The sequence below is a fragment of the Meriones unguiculatus genome, chromosome 4 (assembly GCF_030254825.1).
Source record: "Meriones unguiculatus strain TT.TT164.6M chromosome 4, Bangor_MerUng_6.1, whole genome shotgun sequence".
Lineage (NCBI taxonomy): Eukaryota > Metazoa > Chordata > Mammalia > Rodentia > Muridae > Meriones > Meriones unguiculatus.
In genome coordinates, this window is record NC_083352.1 from 38,454,862 (window position 1) to 38,475,742 (window position 20,881).

A 20,881-nucleotide genomic window follows, 5' to 3' on the forward strand; every position below is an offset into this window, starting at 1 on the left:
TGTCTCCCAGCAACCCGCCTCCTTGGCTCTCACAGCCAACAGCCACACCTCTGAGAAGCCTACAACATCAACTGCAGGCGGAGGACCAGGGCTTCCGGGGAGTCTTCCACAGGCGTGGCTGCATTTCATAACAGCAGCCACGTTGTTCTGCCCGTGAGGTTGGAGGCCACATACTACTCAGCGGCATCTGCCATGGTCTGGATGGAAATGCTCCCTGTGGGGATTCAGTACGTGGTCCCCAGCTGAGGCCTTGCTTGGTGAGTTCTTGCAGAAGGAAGTGGGTCACTGGAAGAAGGCCTCGACGTTTTGTTGCTGGCCTCACTTCCTGTCTTTCTCTGCCTTCTGGTTACTGAAGCAAAATGGCCAGCTGCTAATGCTTCTCTAGGCTTTGACCACCATCACCACAAAGGTCTGAACCCCTCCAACCATGAGCTAAGTAACCCTTCTTCCCTTAGATCACTCCTTGTTGGGTATTCGCACAGTGGGAAAGAAAATGACATAGCATCCCAAGTGCAATTTCTGTATCATCCTCCCCATGAGTAAATCACACACACACACACACACACAGAGAGAGAGAGAGAGTATCAACACATAAAATGCAGTCTGTATTCTCCAGAAACTAAGCATTTGCTGGCAAAATCTAGGCCTTGCATGCTCACACACACAGGCAGCTTTTGAAGTTGAACTGGTTGGCCAGGACCACAGAAATCAAACTATTTCCACTTTAGGCTTTCTTTACATCTTTCCCCCCTGGGTTTGAAGGAAGGGAACGCTGGGAACCTGACCAGATGATGCATTGAAAATGACCAGGAATGCCTCAAGTGGAGGCAAGCAAGCAGGCCTCTAAGTTCTGAGCTGCCAGACCTGAGCTGGGCAGAGTTCCCATGAGGTTGTAGGTTTGAAAGCTAAATAGAGTAGCTGGCCCTTTCTTTTCTCCAGCTCAGAGCTCCAAGTCATACCATAAACCCACATCCCTGGGAAAGCCACAGAGAGTCATCAATAAAAAGTAAGCTCAACAACAACAACAAAAAAAAAAGAAGAAAGAAAGAAAGAAAGAAAGAAAGAAAGAAAGAAAAGAAAAGAAAGAAAAGAAAAGAAATAAGCTCAAATCTGCGCCGTACATTCCGTTTTGTCTCTTCCACAGCCCCCTGATTCTACAGAACCGCACCTACTTTGTAAGACCCATCAAAGCTGAAGACATGCGCTTGGTTTAAAGTAGAGATTCCACCAGGCTTTCCCTCCAAGTTGGCCTTGGAAAATGTTTCCTTTCTTACAGTGAGCTTTCGTGAGACCCAATTTTGTTGCATATGGAAACACATGCATGCAACTCAGCTCCTACCTCCAAAGAAGCCCCCCCCCCCGCCGGTTACCTTAAAATAAAAAAGTCAAAATAAGTTTCTCAGGTTGAGCTGCTTCTGATTAGATGATTTTTAAGCGACGCCAAGTTCTCTTGGATTCATATTTCACAAGAATGTTGACTTTATAACGATTCTCGATCGTTCTTCCTAAGTTGGAAACCTGAGAACAAGCAGCCTACTTAGATAAATGAGTTATTCTGCGGGCTTCCTTAGATCACCTATCAAAATCAATAAGAAATGTAGTATTCAGTTTCTGATTAAATGGATATGGAGTAAGAGTCTAAGAATCTGACTTAAATAGACTCTGAACTTGGCCTGACCTTGGACAAGGCGGCTACTGGCCTCCTCCTCCTTTTCCTCCTCCTCCTCTTCCTCCTGCACTCAGTTGTGTAGCACCAAGGAACGGCTGTGTTCATAGCTGTGTTCCAAAGGATGCCGAAACAGCAAACCTTTCCTGCACCAGGTACTCTACCAGCTCTCTTAGCCCACACAGAAACTCACTTAGACATCACTCTATTCTCATTTCATAGATAAGGAGATAGTAAACAATCTGGATATATAAGTTGCCAGTGTTGTGCAGCGAGCAAGTGAGCATCAGGACACCCCTTGTAACTGTTTTATTTCCTTTTTTCTTCTTTCTCTCTTGCATGGGTGTGACATGTGTGTGTTCACTTGTGTGTAGGCGCATTTCTATGTGCATATGGGAATGTACATGTGTGCATATGCATGGCGAGGCCTGAAGCCAATATCAAGAGACTTCTTCGACTGTTTTTCCATATCATTCACTTAGTCAGGGTCTCTAAATCAAACCTGGAGGTTGTTGACACAGTCTTGCAAGCCAGCTTGTTCAGGGATCACTTGTCTCTGCCTTGCAAATGCTGGAATTACAGAGGAGCCACCATGCCTGTCCATCATTTATGTCATTCTGGGCATCCTAATTTGGTCCTCATGCCTGTGCCTCAAGTGTTCTAACCACTGAGTGGTATCTCCGGTTCTGTGGACTTCAGGAGCCTTCACTCACAACGTTCTGCTGCTGTGGAAAAGTTCTGTGCCCCAAGATGTGGAGAAATCCACCCAAATTCCGACTAACTTCACTCTTCTACTGGGGGCTTGATCATTCATTTCTCTGGCAGACTTTCAAAAGCTTTCTTTTTCAAGTTTATCAACCTATGACCTTTGCCTGCATTCTAAGAAGCATGTTGATAAACAGAGGGGGAAATGTGTCCAAATACTTCTTTCAAATATTTGAGAGCTAACCAATTGAAACAAAAATTCAAATGAGCTCACTGGGTTACCAGAAACCTCCATTACAATTACAAATATGAGCATCTCAGATCTCATCTGAAACGATGTGGGTTTTTTGTTTGTTTGTTTGTTTGTTTGCTTTTAAAAGACAGTTGGTGGAGTCAGGAAAATGAGTTTGTTTTTGCACATTGCCAGAAGATCTATTTTGTTTTGGGGAGATTTTGCTTTTTGGTATTTTGTGTGTGTGTGTGTGTGTGTGTGTGTGTGTGTGTGTTGCTTTTTCCACAATATGAGGCACTGTATTAAAAGATAGCAGCATTAGGAGGATTGAGATCCACTGTCCTAGTGGAAGGCTGATTGTTTATGAAATGCTGGTTGTGTTCCTGTAGTACCCTTGCACGTCCATGAGAGAGTTGGACATTGGTCGTCATTTTCCTGTGTGGCCCCCCTAGCTAGGTTTAGAAACCTACTACTAAGAACTCGCATGTATAACTAGGAGGACACACACACCGTCTTGTTCGGGTTCCTGGAAGCCACACTGTGGAGTTGGAGTTCTAATGCTCTCCTTAACCTAATTACGGGATTTGTCAACTCGCTGCAGTCACTGAGCCGAAAGGGCAAACAGAAAATGGAGCCATCTCAAGACAGAGGGGCCACACAGGAAAATGATGACCAGTGTTCAACCCTCTCGTGGATGTGACCCCCTCAACCATAAAATCATTTTGTTGTCACTTCAGAACTGTAATTTTGCTACTGTTACAAAATGCAAATATCTGATAGGCAGGATATCTGATTTGTGACCCCTGTGAAACAGTCAGTTGACCTCCAAAGAGATCCCGACCTACAGGTTGACAACAATTGCTCTAGGACATCCAAAACACCAAGAGGAAGCCAAACGTGAAGCAGGAGGGGCTATCATTAGACAGATAAGAAAAGACTGGGAACTTTTCAAAACTGAAAGCAACGTCGTTGCCAAGTAAAAAAACAAAACCTTATTTGTTGTACAGTTTCTATATAATTATTTTTTTAGATCAGTACTTGAAAAGTTTAAAGTAACAACTATTGATGCTATTGCAGCGACTCTAATTGGCTGGATCTTTAGTTATAAGCAATACAAGTCAGTACTGGCTCTTTAAGAAACACTAATAATAAACAACAGCGGTTTCACACCTTTAAGGGAAACGGCTTAATTCTAAGTGCTCTATGCATATGAATTCACATAATTCTCCCAATGCCTGATGAGCAGGTACCATTATGATTCCTATTTTTCAAGACAGGAAACTGAGGTCCTAAAAAGACAGCTAACATTGCCGCTTACTCACAGAGTGGGAGAAAAGGCGGATGGTGAAGACAGGCTCTCAGGGCCTGCATCTCAGAGCCAACTCACAGTGCTCACAGTCTCTTGGAAAAGCAGCCTGTTCAAGTCTATTAGGTGACTCACAGGTGACCAGGCCTGGTGGGAAAGGTAGGCTTGGAACTCTTAAGAGAGAGAAATCTTGCGAAGAAAAAGGTCCGAATCAGCAGTCACAGCTAGTCACAAAAGAGCAGCTGGCACTACTAACAGAACCACAGGAACACAACCTTCCAGCTACCACCGCCACCTTGGGATTGCAAGCCCCCCCCTCCCCCTACATCCCTGGAGACTGTATCTCATGGTCCCCAGCAGTTTGTCCCAGCAGAGCAAGATTCAAAGTCAGGAAGGACAAGGACATACGCAAGTGGAAAGAAAGACAGACAGGCAGGCAGGAAGGCAGGCAGGCAGGAAGGAAGGAAGGAAGGCAGGAAGGGTGAGAGAGAAAGAGAAAAGAAACAGGCTGGCAGCTTCTCTCTCCATGTGGGCTGTCAGGAGCGTAATCGCGAGTGTAACCATGCAGCAAGCAGAGCCTCTCCATAGAGAAAGAAGCCAGGCTCTGCCTCCCACAAACGACCCAGTGGTGGGAAGAACCTAAAGTCCATGTAACAAGCAACACAAACTGTACAGGGGGCCAGAGACAAAGACTCTAGTTCCTAAAGTCAGATTACAGACATCTGTACAGCTGGTACCTCCCAGGACACTAGGAAACCCCAGGCCTCTCTCTAGCTTCTGATGGAGGCTAGCGATCACCGGCCTTCCTCGGCTTGTGGAGACTCCCTCTTCTGCTCCTACAGTCACATGATGTCCCTCCTCCCTGGAACTCTTTTCTTCTATTTACATATTGGATGCAGAGCCTGCCCGACTCCATTAATCAGCACCTCAACAAGACTACATCCGCTTCTCATTTCCAAATGCAGTCGTGTTCGTGTGCACAGGCACCAAAGGCTGGAGCCTAAATGTCTACCACGTAAGAGCTGGGGACTACTACAGAGCTAAGAGTGACACTCGGATGTGGGGAAACAAACATGACCAGCGCACACCAGTCACCATGATGGGCATCATGTCGCCTGCTGATGACATCATTTCAAAGCAAAAGGTGGGATTACAAAAAGCAGTGGGGACTCCATTGGCTCTCCTAGGGGAAGAGAGCAGGCCAGAATGTGCAGCAGGGCTAAGGTAGGATGTTAACTGCCAGACAGTCCCTCCCTGGGAAACTATGGCCATCAGAAGGATAAGGCCAGGCATCTGTCCTCTACCCGAATGCCTATAGGCATCTGCCAAAGATTTCTCTTTCATCTTCAAAAAGAGCAAACTTGGCCTGGAGGAGTCATCATGGATTAAAGCAGAAAGATAAATGGAGATTTTTAACTGTGAGTGTGAGTTGCCCGAGCCATAATTTTTCTGCTGAATAGGTATATGACAGATGTTTGAAACATACATTATTTACATAGCTGGTCTCATCTTTTGTGCAGTTACTTGGGTAGCTCTCATTCTTTCCAAACCTGCAGACAGACACCCAGAGCATGTTCCTGCTGCCAACAAAATAGCTACCGAATCAGTGTATACACCAGTAACGCAAACCTAAGAGTTACAGCACACTTCATTCTTGCAGTTACCCCCAAGCAATTCTCGTGATGCTTCTCCAGGTTTTTGAAAACCTAAGGAGAACTCAGTCAGTGAAATCCAGTTGACCTCCCATCTGCTGGAAATAAAAATAACTTAAGCCATCTAAAAAGCAGACCACAAAGCACAAAGAGCTCAGCTAGTCTGATGTTCTCCACTGCTGCTCTGCATGGTGACCTGCAGCCCTCTAGTCACAAGCGTGCCTGAAGGACCTCCTGGCTCCAAGAACTCATCAGCTGGTCCAAAATAGAACTCATCATCTGCTCCACTTTCCCAGCTTCCTGATCGTTCAATTATATTCTTTGGGAACAACATCTTGATTCATCTTTTTTTTTTAAATCACCGTATATTTGTTATACAAAACAATGGGTTTTTTGTGACATTTTTAATCAAGAATATCATGCACTTTAACCACATTCGCTCATCACCCTCTCTTGTGACCCCTCTCGCTGGTTCCCCTTCCCAAATAATCCTTCTATTTTCCATGCCAACATGTGTGTGTGTGTGTGTGTGTGTGTGTGTGTGTGTGTGTGTGTGAAATCTAGGCTCTACATATGAACAAAAACATGATATGTGCCTTTCTGGGCCAATCCCACCCATCCTCCTGTAAATACCACAAACCCCTCCTTCTAATCAGCTAAATAAAGTCCCGCTGTGAGTGTACGGAGCGTGCCTTCTTTACCGATCTTGTGGAGGGACAGCTAGGCTGATACTGTAACTTGGCTAGGGTGTGCACAGCGCTTTGGTGAGATGGAGGGGCAGATATCTGCAGGGCGTGCTGATTTGCATCCTCTAGGTACATTCTCAGAAGCGGTATAGCTGGAGCGCAGCGTTCCACTGCTTGATTTTTGAGGCCCCTCCAAACCCCTTTCTATAGCGGCTACACTAGTTTACATTCCCACTGGCAAGATAGGAGAGTGTCTTTTATTTTCTTTTACTTCCTAAAGCCGTCTAGTTCCAAAGAGTAATCCATGTCTCTGTCCGCCAGGTCCTCCCTCTCGCCTTCCTGCCACCCCTCCCTCCTTAGCCCACACAGGTCCAGTTCAATCGTACAGTTCCAGTCACGCCTATGAGTTCATTTCAGCTGGTTATCTGGTTATTATGTTTAGCAAGAGGAGTTATAGATTCGTTTTAATGAAGATCAGGAAAATAAAATTACCAAGAGAAGCCCATAATTTCACAGGAGTTTTGTTTCTAACTCACTTGCCTGAAAAGTGAGTCAAGCTGAAAGAAGCTCGGGAAAGCACAGGTGAGGTGGCTTTGACCGTGCTGGGCTCTGTGCACCGTCGCAGCAGCCCTGAGTGTGGTGGACCTTAGAAAAGGGACCGATGCCCACTTGGAGGAAGGACGTTAGGTTCTTTTAAAAGTGAGGTGTTACACAGGGATGCTAGCCTGCACGTTCACTCCCGTCTGTCACAAGTTGTGTATGATTAAGAAAAAAAAAAGTCTACAGTGTACTATACTAATGTAGTGAGCTGTGGTTCCGGGGCAGTCTCTTTTCGTCTGTTGCAGGATCTTTCCATTGGTCCCCTCCCTGCAGATCTCCAAAATACTAGACACTCATGACATCCATCTATGCTACAAGCTACCACAAAGGTACCCCTTCCTCTAATGTTTCTTTCCCTAACTCCCTCCAAACGTCACAAATCTACTACTTGCCTCGTAAGCTCAGGACTCACCCAAATTTCAGGCTTCCTCCTTGCCTGGTCGGGCTCCTTCCTTGCCTGCTCGCCCCACAGTTATAGCATGATAAGGCCTGCACAGCTTTGGGCAGGGCTCATGCTGTCTCCCCACCTTTCCCAGCCCTTCTCTATCTCTTTCCATCCCAGCAACTCAAGACCCCAGTAAGAGGGTCCAGGTGCTCCAGGTGCCTCCAGGTGCTGACTGAAACCGTCCTCTTCTCTAAAGCCTGTTCAGTCTGCATCAACCCAAACCAACTGTTCCACTTGGCTCCTGACTGTATGCTCCGACTTCCCGATTCCCGTTATTCACTTGTGAATAATGAGGGTTTCTTTTTTCTTCCCCGACCAATCACAGACATAGGTGACTCAACAGTATGATCTTAAGATTGCACAGTATATAATAAATATATTTGGGGCAGTAATATGTAGACTATAGAATTCTAAGTTATAGTAACTTCCCAGTTATAAAAACCATGACTCACATCCAGACATCCTTCCTTTCTTCCGATTAAGGAAAGTCATGCTTTAGACATTCATCTAAGAGACATCTAAGTCCTGACACGTGCCAAGCTCAAGGAGGCTGGCAAAACAGACATGTAAGTGAAACAGGTGCTGTCAGTGAACAGCTGGCTGTCCAGTAAGGGACAGGAACAGGTGAGCTGGAGGCGCCGTGCAGGGCTACCATGACACAAACATAAAGAGACTGTCGCAGAAAGCATCTAAGAGAAGAAAAGCAGGAGAGTTGCACCTGTATCTTCAGCTACGTCAGGAGCTGAGGCAGGAGGATGGAAAATTTAAGCCAGTCAGAGTTACAAACCTAATGTCACATGAAGGGGTCTGGCAGAATGCGTGCGGGTCAGGAAATCTAATTCTTTCATACCTGAAGAGGTGGGCTGGGGACAGGTTCTAAACAGAGTCACAGAAAGTTTGAAACATGCACAATGGAGGTATGAGTAAAAGAGCTCCCGGGGGGAACCTGGAGCACAGGGTAAGGGGGAGGTTAGAAAGATGTGGGAACAGTGGCTAAGCCACAGCATGAAAACCTCCTAGAGCCCATGATCCACACATGACTCCACCCACATGCATGAGAGGCATTAGAATGAGAAGCAACTACTCCAGTTTTGCTTAGGGCCAGGTGAAAATAATAATAATAATAATAATAATAATAATAATAATAATAATAAAGCCTTCTGGGATTCCAAGAAGAATGGATTGGCCTGGAAAACTTGCCCCTTTAGACAATAGAGAAGAATAGAAGATCTAAAGAGCCAAGATAAAGAGCAAAGAGAGAAACTTAAAAATATGTAAGCAGGCGAAATCAATAGGACTTTCTGGCCAGCTGGTTACACATTCCAACATCACATAAAAATAGTTTGGGGATTTACTACTTAGGGAAAAGTTTATTACATCCTTTAAAAAAAAAATCACACATGTCAATTCATTCTTGTATAACTGTGGCCAGAGCAAATTTAGACTTGACTAGACTCTATTCTCACTACCACAAGAAGCCTTCAAAGCCAAGACATCATGCAGGTTTATGACTGATTAATGAAGTTACTCCCAAGTTAGTGGATTATCCCAACAGAAAGAACCTAACCAGATTTTACTCTCAGGTCACGTGTTCAGCATAAACAATCCTGAACCACTGTCTGATCTACTCCAAATCTCTGGGTGTACAGAGAATCTAGGGCCCCAAATGCCAAGGAGTTACAAACTCTCAGGTTTAATACAGCATACTCTTTTTCTTTTCTCTTTTTCTTTCAAATAAAAATTTCCCCCCAAACTGTAAAAGATATTGAAATACCAAGAGAGGAAACCTTGGTAAACACGCTGTCCTCTTGAGAATTAATGAATAATGTCATTTTCGCCTCCAAGTATACTATCCCTCACTTGCACTCTCCTGATGATAGCCAATAGGGGTAGATACAAATCAAAACAGTTGGAAGAGAAGAGTCAAAGAGGGAAAGGGATGGGGGGATGGGGAACAGGAAGCTATTTATTAACACTCGCCACCGCAATGGAGCACCCTTTTAACCTAGGGACTGAGGATGCCATGAGCCCCACTCCCACTCACGGGACTCCAGTGTGTGGAGAAGGGCAGAGGGCGCCCCTAATGATCACGTGCTAAGTTCAGAGCTTGCTCATTATAAGACCTCTATAATGGAGGCGTGGAGCCAAAGGGCTCATTACGGATGGAGGGACACAGCTGGCGCAGGCAGGCCATGATTAGAACCTGAGTGTCTATCTTCCACTCCCAGCCGTCTTATGCTAAGAAAGCACGGCTTATGCTGAAGTGCCCAGAACTAGATTCTGTAAAATGAAAACCAATATGCTAAGCTACTGGTAGGCCAGCCATGTCTCCCCTAATTAAATCCATTAAGTCATCATCAGACAGAACTAATCTACATTTTTTCTTTTTTTTAGGATGTCAGTTTAGGGCTTTCATTTTATCCTTCTTTTCAGATCCCTTAGGGTGATAGTATTAAAAATATATATATATATTGGCTTTCTTCCTTAAAGGTGTTACTTTAAAAAAAAACAAAAACAAAAAACTGCAAGATTTGACCTAAAACTTCATGTCTAAAACTCCCTTCATGTCTCGTAGGAGGAGCTTCCTCCAAAGTCACCACTTTGTTTTCTCATCACATGCGAAATCTTGTACGGGCGCGCTCAGTTGACCCTGAAAACTAGAAAAGTTAACTTTCAGTCTTCCCACCAAATGTGAGACTTGCCACCAAAATTCTGGCAGCATTATGCATGGAACACGAAGTATAGGCCACCCTCAGCACAGCCCAAGGGGAGAGCAAAGGAAATGAGAGGCCATGGTATCCTGTGAATGAATGCTTCAGTGGATATTCACGTTAGAACAGAGAAGGCTCTGAAGGCTTCACTCACAAAAAGCTTAAAGCCCTCCAAACATTTCACAGTGGCCCATGATCGTGGCTGTGAATTTGTGCCTCTAGATATTACACACAGTTCCTTCCTCGTGGGGAGTTTGGCTCTGCTCTCCAGTTAACATCGCAGTTTCTACCCAGTGTTAAAAAAAAAAAAATGAGGCAGAATGGTCCCACATCCATTTGATCCAACCTCCTTTCTTCTCCTTGTAATGCTGTGCACATTTTATATTCATCTTGGTTTGAACAAAAGGCAAAGATCCCCCACTTCTGCCCAGAAGCCACTCTTGGGAAATGAATATGCAAGAGGAGCAGTGAACTCTTCTCCAGGCCTGTGAAGCCCCTGGTTGCTAGGAGGCTGGGGACTCTTAGGATTACTTTACATTTGATGGCTGAAAAGAGGCCTAGAAAGAAAGCCTGGTCTTCACCACCAAGAGGTTCAGTTTTCTATCCAGCTGTCTTCTTGCAAGAGCTGGTCAGCCTTATATGTGTCTGGTCTGACCTTGTAAGCCTAAATTTTTCTCCTGCAGGGAGCAGAGAAAGACCAAGGCCAAAGGTCAAGCCCACTGCTATAAATCACATTCCACACTGGTAATTACTTATTATCGGATAGAAATGGGGCTGTCTCATTAAAACTTACTATAGATGCCTTCCATTCCACTTGGAGCTCACACTCTGTCCCAGATAGCTGCACTGAACCCAGGATGGCTAACGGTGTGTATTTCTAAAACTGTCCTGGAATTTTTCTCATTTCCCAATTTTTTTTTTAAATTTCCCTTAATTTTCACATTTTCAGGGGAAATTTCTAAAAAGTCTCAAATCTGAAGCTATTATAGAGTATTTGGCACATTCTTTGAGGAGACTTATCTTACCCTCCGAATCCAGATAATTTACCTACAACAAAACTCTCCTTGACTGAAAATGGGGGTGGGTGGGGGGAAGGAGGAGGATGGTGACAGGCAATGATGAAGCCAGCGATGGGAGGACAGAACGAACTGTCAAAGGCCCTTCATGGTTCATGCTAGGAGATGGGAAACAAAGGCTCAGCTGTACCCAGGACAAACAACTTGACACAAGTAAGACTCCCTTCATGTCTCGTAGGAGGAGCTTCCTCCAAAAAGGGCCTCACGCAGCATCCCAGTTTCTACAACCTCCCGCACGCTGAAAGGAGCCAGATCTGGGGAAGGAAATGCTAAGACACTTGTGCTCTGGAGCCTTCCCAAAGGCAGCAGAGAAGAACCGGTCCACCGCCCTCTCCATGCTCGTTGTAGGCACTTGCCTTGTTATTTACTCTTCCTTCCAGGGAACCCCAGACCTGCTGTTCAGTCCATGTACTATGTAACGCCATGTGCTACGCGGTACCATGGAATGAAGAATAAATAACAGCCCGTGTTCTGTCCAGCCCTGTATGCTCACAAGAATCCAGCAAGACACTCCATCAAACGCCGAATGAATGACGCAGCTCTCTGCTTGGGATCTTCTGTTCTCAGCAGTAACCTAACCCTGAGTCTGGCCAGAGGACCACCACCACCAACTTGAAACAGGTTATCCCAGAAAGACCACCTGACCGCCTGCAGGTCACACACAGAATGAAACGAGAGAACCATATAAAATTGGAAGTCTCTCTCTTGTGCCCTCAAAAATGCCTCACACAGCACTGGCAACCACGGAGGTTTTTTTGGTTTTTTTTGTTTTTTTTTTTTTTTTTGCAAAGTCTGAAAATGTGATCACAAGGAAGCAATGATGAGACAGACAAAAATAGACTCCACGGGAATGTGCCTGACATTATTAAAGAGTCTCGCAGGTTTGCTGGGAACTGAGAGCCACCTGCCCTCCAGCAGCTCTGCATTTTAGTGTCAGTTCTGATTTCTGGGGCGGGGTGGGGGTGGGGCAGGAAAGCAGGAAAGCAAGGGCTTGCCAAAGATGCAAAGAAAGTATCCCAACCCTAAGAGGGGGGAGGCTTAGGGTTAGCTGAACACTTGGTGTGCACAAAAGGTTGATGTCCATGGTGTATCCGGAGAAGAGCTGTGTCTAGGTGTACACGAGCCTGAAGAATGGAGCAACCACAGCTAGACTTAAATTACTTAAACATAAACTGTGGTTGTTACTTCCTTGCCAAATCTGGTTTTTCACGAGAGAGAAAATCCAGGGAGTGTGATTGCCAAAATAGCACGCAGCAACGTTAGGTTGCCCAATTTTGCAATTAAAAGGATAGTTACTTTTATTGAGGCTTTTCTGGGAATGGAGACATGGCCACGGGACATTTTTGAAGTGTGATATACTGACTTTAATTTAAAAGAATTTGCTGTTTAGGGAGAAAGTAAAGACTGACTGTAAGTACCCACCACAAGCTTAAAACAATCTCACCAGCTAAGACAGGGTTTAGGGTGAATTGGTGACAGGGACTTGGTTTTAGAATCAAGTCTCCATGCTTCCATTAAAAAGCAAATTAATTCTTTCCAGAATGAAAACACTGATGCCTTCCACATCCTCACATCCGAGTGGTAACAAGTAAGGAACACAGACCGCAAGGTTCGCAGGATTCTCCCCCTTCAGCCTCTCAGGCACAGCAACCCAAGCGGTGGGGCAAAGTCAGTGAATGGGATTCAAAGAGGAGCTGCTCGTTCTGGGCTCTGAACAGTCAAGCCGTTCTCATAGGAAAACCGATTTTGATGCCTGCGCTTCTAGGAACCATTGTGCTCGTCCTGCCCATCCGGCATGCAAAACACGATACAGCCTCCATTCCATCCACAGCACTGATGCAAAGCCTGCGAAGTCCACGCACAATCCTGTGCGCGCTCCATACGCAAACACACCCGACCCCCTCCCCAAGCATTCCATGAGCTCCAGCAGAGCTCTCGCGGACAAATCGAACCAGTCTCAGGTGGACATGGGCAGGGCTTGCCCCTGCCTCGAATCATCCGGAGTGGCGCAGGGAACCTGTTCCTTTGAAGGAGGGGGGGGGGGCTGTCTGTTTAAATCCCCTCTAAGGTAGCTAGCCATAATGCAGGCAGGCACGGGCGAACCTGCTACTGCGGGCAACCCTGGAGGCAGGCTCGCCTTTCACAAAGCTCGGGGAGGCTGCCGTCATCCCATCTCCCTGCACACCAGATGCTCGTCTCGACCCCCCCCCCCTCCCCAATTCCACCTAGCCGATGGCTCCCCAACCCCATATTGAGAGGGCCCGCTGCGGATCTTGCAGAGAGGTACAAAATGGTGGATGGGAGCTAATTTTTCCCCCTGCTCTCCCCGTAACTCGGCACAGCCATCACCGCAGGTCCTCTCCCCCCCCCACCAAGCCTCCCAACCGGCAGCGAACACTGCCGGAGGCCGAACCCACGGTCACCCACCTGATGTCATGTAGCCCCGAGAAGCCTGGGGCGCGAAGGCCGCGGGGAAGCGCTTGTGCAGGCGGTAGTCCTTCTCACTGCGGGACCTCATGCGGTCCGAGGCCCGGTCCGAGAAATCCGAGCTAGGCCAGGCTCGCCTCAAGGTTGTGCTCCGGGTCTTCTTCATGGTGGGGAAGGGCGACCCTGGTGCCCCGTTAGCGGGGCCTCAGCACCAGGGCGCAGCGCGCTGCTTCATCCGTCTACCGCGGCCACGACCCGGGAGGACTCTGCGCGCATCTTTTTTTTTTCCTTTTCCCCCCCACCCCAGCCCCTCTCCTCGTCGGTGTCTACACCGCCGGCGGCAGGTCCGGCCCTCCCCACGCCCCCCCACACCCCCACGGCGAAGGCTCCGATTTTACACTCGTCCCACAATGCATTCCACTTCATTTGCAATCCGCGCGGCTCCCAGCTTCCAGATTCCTGCGGGGAAAGGCACGTTGGGAGGCTCGGCGGCCGGGAGGGGGCGGCCGGGGTGGGGGCGCGCCGAGACCCGAAGCGTGGAAGCGACGGGAGCGCAGACAATGGCCCGATTCAAGCGCAGGAGCGCTCAGCCAACAGTGTGCCACGGGCACAAAAGACCCAAACAAACGAGGAAGCGGAGGCCTCCGGGGGCCCCGAGCCGGGATCACACGCCCGGGGGAGCCCGACCGGGCGGCGGCGGCCCCAACCGCACCGGGAGGCTTCAGCTCGAGGCGTGGGGATGACAACGTCCGAGCCGCGTCCCCCCGGACCTTCCGGGTGCGAGGCCCGCCGTCCCCGGCGCCGGCCGCCCCTGCCTCTCCCGCAGCCCCCGGGAGGCAGTCTTCATGCCAGAGGCTCGAACCGGGGGGGTGGGGGGACGCGCGCGCGGGAGCACCGGGAGCGCCGCTGCGACAGCGCACGGAGAGCCCGCTGGGTGCTGGCGACCGCGGCGCCGCGTCAGGCTTCCTCCTTCCGAGGCTGGCGGGGGCGCGGGAGGCTGGGAGCGCGCGGCGACACGCGTGGGCCCCCCGCCGCGGGCATGCTCCTCCTCACGGGCCGCGGCGCCCGCGGAGCCCGGCCATCGGCCCCCCGCGCGGGGCCATCGCGGCTGGGGGACTGGCGGGCTGCTGCTCGGCACCGCGGGAAGCGGGGTGGCCGCCCAGGCTCATGCTAATCTCGGGGCCGCGCGGAGGCTCGGCTTGGATCCCGGCGGCAAAGCCCCAGCGGCGGCGACGGCGGCGGCGACGGCGGCGGCGCGGGGCCTGGGCCCTGCCGAGGACACCGCGCGGCTCGTTCCACGTCTTTCCGATGGTCCCTCCCCCTCGCTCCGAGGGCTAGCTTCCGTGGGAACGCGCCGATCTGCGGGAGCCCGGCCCGGCCCACCTGCGCCCGGCCCGAGCCACGGGGCGCCGCGAACGCGCGGGGACGCCAGGCCCACGCCGCCTGCCACGCGCCAACGGCCTTGCGCCCTCCGCGATCCTGGGTGGAAGTCACTCCCCGGTGGCCTGGCTGCACTGGCGGGCCCGGGGCCTCCGCACCGCCGGGCCCTGCACAGCTGTTTATGGTCCGAGCACCAATCGCTGCAGGACAGCGGTGCGCGCGGAGGAGGGGGCGCGGGCCAGACGCGAGGTCACGCCGAGTTAAAGGCGCCCGGCCCGGCCGCCAGCCCCGCCACGCGCCGCCACTCCCATCCTTATCCACCACGCTCACCTCCCCATTTAGGTTGCCAAAAAAAAAAAAAAAAAAAAATGCGTTTTGAGCTATAAACAACCAGCATAAACCTGATTGCCTCTCGAGGTGATCTTTTTTTTTTTTTTTTTTTTTTTTTTTTAATGCATCTGTGACAACGAGACGTTCCCAATCATTTTAAAGGTGGTGTTCCACGCTGATGAGTGACAAGATGCAGAGCCAGCAAAAGGGAGCCGTCATGGGGACGTGTGCTCGGCACTCAGAGGGCTCTAAAGGGTTAAAATTCAGGCAGCCCTGGCAAGACTTCCAGGAGACAGAAAGGCAATGAGATCTAGAAGAGGGACCGCCATCCATCTCTCCAGTCTGCATCTTGGTAATGCACAGCCAAAAGGACATCCCTGGAGATGGGGGCGGAGATGAAAAGTCACAAATAAAACCCATAACTGCATCAACTCTAAGCCTATTAGTTAACGTTCAGCGACCTCTTTTTTTTAAAGTCAGTCAGGATGACTCCTCCAAAGCTACGCTTTGCTAAAATGGCAAGACACAGAAATACTGGTTTAGAAGGATCGATATGCAAAGCGCCACAGCGCTGATTTTTTAAATGGTTTTATAAATATTGACACTTTTCTAGCTCAAATTGCTAGTATCTCTCATGCGACTAACTAAGGTGGTTACGCAAATTCTTGGAATAATTACGACTTAAGAGTAATGGTGATCGTGTGACAGCTATGATACTCGTTCACTGAGCAGATGAGATTAAGTAGGCAAAACATCAAATATGGCCCCATGCAGCGTATGGCCTGGTAGAAAAGAAATACCAAAAGCCGAGTTAAAAGCCAAAATTTGTGCTACATTTTAGGAAGAAGCGTGGCCCCCACGGAGCATGGCAGGAGCTGGGGCCTATAGCAGGAAGAGCTCCTCAAATAATGAAGGAGTTGGAGTTTGAGGCCATGGGAACAGCCTGTGCAAAGGCCCTGAGGTAGAAAACAGTCTTGGTTTCTGTTGGAAGAAATGCAAGAAGGCCGGTGCTGAGCGGCTGGAATCAGAGCTGAACGAGAGAGCCGTGGGCGATGAGGTCATGGAGGAAGGGAGAGTAGATCATGCAGGGACTTGCTGGCCAAGTTCAGCGCTTTATAGTCTACTCCTGGTGGGCCCGCAGCCATAGAAGGGCTCACCGTGAAGGTCCAGCCGTGATTTTACAACCTCCGTGTAGAAAGAGCTTAGAGGGTGGAAGATAAGGTGGGGGCTGGTTGGGGATTTTTGAGAAGTAAGTTTTGCATTACATGTAATTTGGTATATATACGTGTGTGTGTGTGTGTGTCCATATTCACATTGTGAAACAATGAGTAGGCTGGTGCGTCTTTGAAGAGGAGAGAACTATAGCTGGCCTCTGTCATGTGTGACGACAGATCTTGCAGGGAAGTGAGAGCAGCCAGACACATAGGAACCATGCAGTCAATATGCCAGAACCCAGATGACGCAAGAAGCAGGTATGGTAGCCCCAACCGCCCTCCTGTCCATCCCTTCCCCCACCAACTGACTCATCCACAGCAGCTAACAAGTGGGTCGGTCATCCCAAGAGGACAGGTGAGCACAACCGCGGTGAGAGCCAAGCTCAGCGCCGACCGTCCATCTGTGCTACAGGAAAGCCTGCTTTGCTCCCATGTGACCCCTGAACCCCCAGCTCTCCTGGGAGGACAGCGTTCCTAGTCAGCCCATCACTGGGAAACCCAGTATTCAACCTGGGAAATGCACAATCAAAACTTAATAGCTGGGGAGACAGTTCAGTCACACCATGAGGGCCTGAGTTTACACAACCACAACCGGTGTTTAAAAAAAAAAAAAAAAGCCAGGTTTGGTGGCACACACTCATAAATGTGGCACCAGACAAGCAGATAGGACCCCTGTGGCTCACCAGATCTATACAGACGTGCACAAATACATATACACAAACACGCTTGCATACCCATACACACGTAGACAGAAAAAAAATGGCTAAGCAAGTCCGTTTGATACTCAAATCTTTAATTCAGGCTTAAGAAAAAATTGCATATCTAGTTTTATGTATGAGAACAGAAATACTACTTAGATCTGTTTTGTGACTTTAATTTGACTGTGACGTTGGTTTCAGACCTGGTCAGACGGTGAGTTGTAGGAATTTTGGCTGAAATTCTCATCATTTAAAGTTGTTAGATTTGTCACCATTGAGTAAAATTAAGAGGAACAGAAGTGTGAGCCCTGGAGGCTAAGAGACATTGTGTTCTAGTCCCTGTTGCTCACTGCTCTAAATAGCTGACTAGCAAAGCCCTGCTGAACCCGTGGGAAGACTTGAGTTGAAGGCTTCCCCACTCAGATATATCAACCGCTTTTTAAAAATGAGTATAAACAGGGCAGTGGTGGCACAGCTCCTTTAATACCAGCACTCGGGAGGCAGAGGCAGGCGGATCTCTGTGAGTTTGAGGCCAGCCTGGTCTACAGAGTGAGTTCCAGGACAGCCAGGGCTATACAGAGAAACCCTATCTAAAAAAGAAAAAAAAAAAAAAGAAAAAGAAAATGAATGAATATAACAAATATAAGGTGTCAAAAAGAAAAGAAAAAAAAAACTCAGATAAATTTGGCTTGGTTTAAATTTTTTTTTTAATTTTTAAACCAAAAGACATTCTGAACAGAAAAATACCTTCTGCAGAATGGGAGAAAAAAATTGCAAACCATAAATCTAATAAGGGATTAATATCTCCAATACAGAGAGAATTGTTAAAACTCAAAGAAACAACACACACATACACATCAAATAACCTAATCCAAAAGTTTCAAAGAAGACACATAGATATCCAATAAGAATAAGCACATAAGGGCTGGAGAGATGCCTAGGCCGTTAAAGGCTAGGCTCACAAACAAAAATATAAGAATAACCATATAAAACTTCTCAGCATCACTAATCATCAGAGAAATGCAGGTCAAAGGTATTATAAGGTACCCTCTATAACCTTTAGGAAGGCCATTATCAAAAGGAAGGAAGAGAAGGGAGACTGTAGGAGGGAAGAGGGTGGAAGAGAGGGAGGGAGGAAAGTACAAAAAGAAAGCACTTCAGTAGTGGAGAGACATTGGAGCCCCTATGTATGGTTGGCTGGACTGACTAAACTGTATAGCTATGGAGAACAGTATGGCAATATCGCACCCCACCCCACCCCCAAAAAAGGCTGGGCTGCGGTGGAGGACATCCTTCATCCCAGCACTTAGGAGGCAAAGCCAAGCGAATCTCTGTAAGTTTGAGGCCAGCCTGGTCTACAGAGCAGGTACCAGGACAGCCAGGGATACAGAGAAATCCTATCTTGGAAGAAGGAAGGAAGGAAGGAAGGAAGGAAGGAAGGAAGGAAGGAAGGAAGGAAGGAAGGAAGGAAGGAAGGAAGGAAGGAGAGGGAGGGAGGGAGGAAGGAAGGAAGGAAGGAAGGAAGGAAGGAAGGAAGGAGAAAAGAAAAGAAAGAGAAAGAGAAAGGATTAAAATACAATCCAGTAATTCATCTCTGAGTATGTGCCCAGATGAACTGAATGCAAGGTACGAGAGAGAGATTCGCAAGCAATGTTCACGGCAGCTTTATTCATTGAAGTTCCAATGTGAAAGCAACTGCTGTCCATCGATGCATGAACAACACGTAGCTTATCCATAGAGCGGAATAGTATTTAGTCTCTAGAAGGAAGGGCACTTTCATACCTGCTGCAACGCAGATGAACCACAGCAAGACTAATATGATGTGTCCTACTAACACGAAGTAGGCCAGTCAAACCCAAGAGATACCCGCGGAAGTGTCACTGCCAGTGCAGAGGGAGGAAGAGCTAGGGAGCTATTGTGTAATGGACAGAGGCTTTCAGCTTTGCAAGATGAAGGCAGTCATAGAAATGAGTGTTAAGTTTCTGATGGACTCCATGTTACCGAGCACCTTAGAACGACTAGCACCATAATAATAATTGTATAATACTGAGGTTGTTTGAAAAAGCCATAGGGAATCCTATGAATTATGTCTACCTAAAATTATATGTTATATAGGTGGGGGGAGAGAGAGAGAGAGAGAGAGAGAGAGAGAGAGAGAGAGAGTATGAAATTACTCACCTAAGGGTGATAATGCTCCCCTCAAGATCTGTAGTATGTCTAAGTAAAACCCCAGTACCAAGCATGAAGAATCTCGCTTTGAGTTGTTGATTAGAAGAGTTCAAAAGACTCCCAAAATAATATAGGCTATTGCTATTGCCCCCGGTTGCCTCCCAGAATTTAAAGATGAGATCCTGTTGCTGAAGACACAATGTACTTCAGCCATGGGTCTTGGAGGAACTGAGCTGAATATGACCTGGAATGCTCCTCCTTGAGGACTAGCTTCCATAGTACCTGAAGGTGCCATACAAGCCACTGAGGGATAAAAGTAATCAATAGTCCTACCCAGCCATGACACCTACAAACAACAAAAATAACCAGAATGACAATATAGCACCAAACATGCTGTAACGGCAGTTAAAATTGGGAGGTAGCCAACAGCTGTCTAACAGGACTTAAGGCTCACTCAATGGGACGGAAATCAAACTTGGTACCGGAAACCTAGCTAACTCCCCATGATTGGGGAGGCCATAAAACTTAGAAAAGAAACTACTCCAACCACTGCCCCAAACCAGTATAAATCTCTAACTGCATTCAGAACGGTTGGTTACCCGTATGCCCAGAGGAAAATGTAGAATAGAACCCTTTATCAAAGAAATCTCCAGAGGTGCCTAGCCCCAGTTGAGAACATCTAAGAAGAGAAGATGGAAAGATTACAAAAGCAGAGGACAGGACATCTACTGAGCGATCTATGTCCTCTCCATAAGGGAAACTACACTCAGGAAATCTCAACAATGGCATTGCCCAAACAAGGCCTTAATAATGACAACACCCCAGCCACCATCCCAACATGCATGGAGGAAACGCCACAAAGCTCCGCCCCTAAATGAAGAGCCATAGACAATTAATAACTGATAAGACAGTAGCATAATCAGTCTTCAACAGGAAGGAGATCCCTAATTAGCTATCTAAAACCAAGTGTTCAGCCCTGAAAACACACACATACAAGTGACAGTATATAGACTCAGCAGGCTGCATTTATATGTTTATGAATTAATATAAACACATGTCGGTGATAATAATTAACAAAGAGGGAAGCCATAAATATGAAATGGAGAAGACACAGAAAGTACTGGAGAGAAGGGGAAATTATATGAAATTGAATAAATTTAATAATAATAAAACTTTCTAATTAAATATACAAAATTTAAAGGTACATATCAAGTTAATAAAAGGTATTTACCTATGTCCTTACATGGGCCTAACTATTAAATTAAGGAAATTTAGACTTCAGTTCAAGCCGATCGCTTACAGCTGTACCATTACTTCTCTTTCAGTGTTATTACAAATATAGGAACTAAATGCTGCAATGAGAAAGCAAAAAGTCGCCTCCCTGTTAGGGCGGCAACAGTGCATCAAACTCACAAAAACCAAAAGCAGCTTTCACTTCATTTTAATACAATGTTGCTTAATAAACCAGTATTTTTAAAAAAACTGAATTAAGTCTGAATTTCATTATTAGATTTAATTTTTCCAAATGACCCAAATCAAACTTCAGGATCTTTTCAAAGAGAGAGGAGAGAGAAAGCGAGAGAG

General features: G+C 47.4%; 1 protein-coding gene across 4 annotated transcripts in view; it reads right to left on the reverse strand.

Moving 5' to 3' along the window:
* The window catches only part of Stox2 (storkhead box 2), a 218,235-nt gene that overhangs the window by 92,367 nt on the left and 104,987 nt on the right, over positions 1-20,881 (reverse strand). Inside the window, exon 1 of one of the 4 annotated variants that reach the window (XM_021642449.2) lies at positions 13,507-15,206. The exons of 2 other annotated variants lie outside the window; for them this stretch is intronic. In XM_021642449.2, the coding sequence (XP_021498124.1) occupies positions 13,507-13,672 (166 nt within the window). In that variant the 5' untranslated portion in view covers positions 13,673-15,206. Of the gene's footprint in view, positions 1-13,506; positions 15,207-20,881 lie in introns of those variants that run through there. One more of the 4 variants, XM_021642450.2, reaches the window with a different exon arrangement.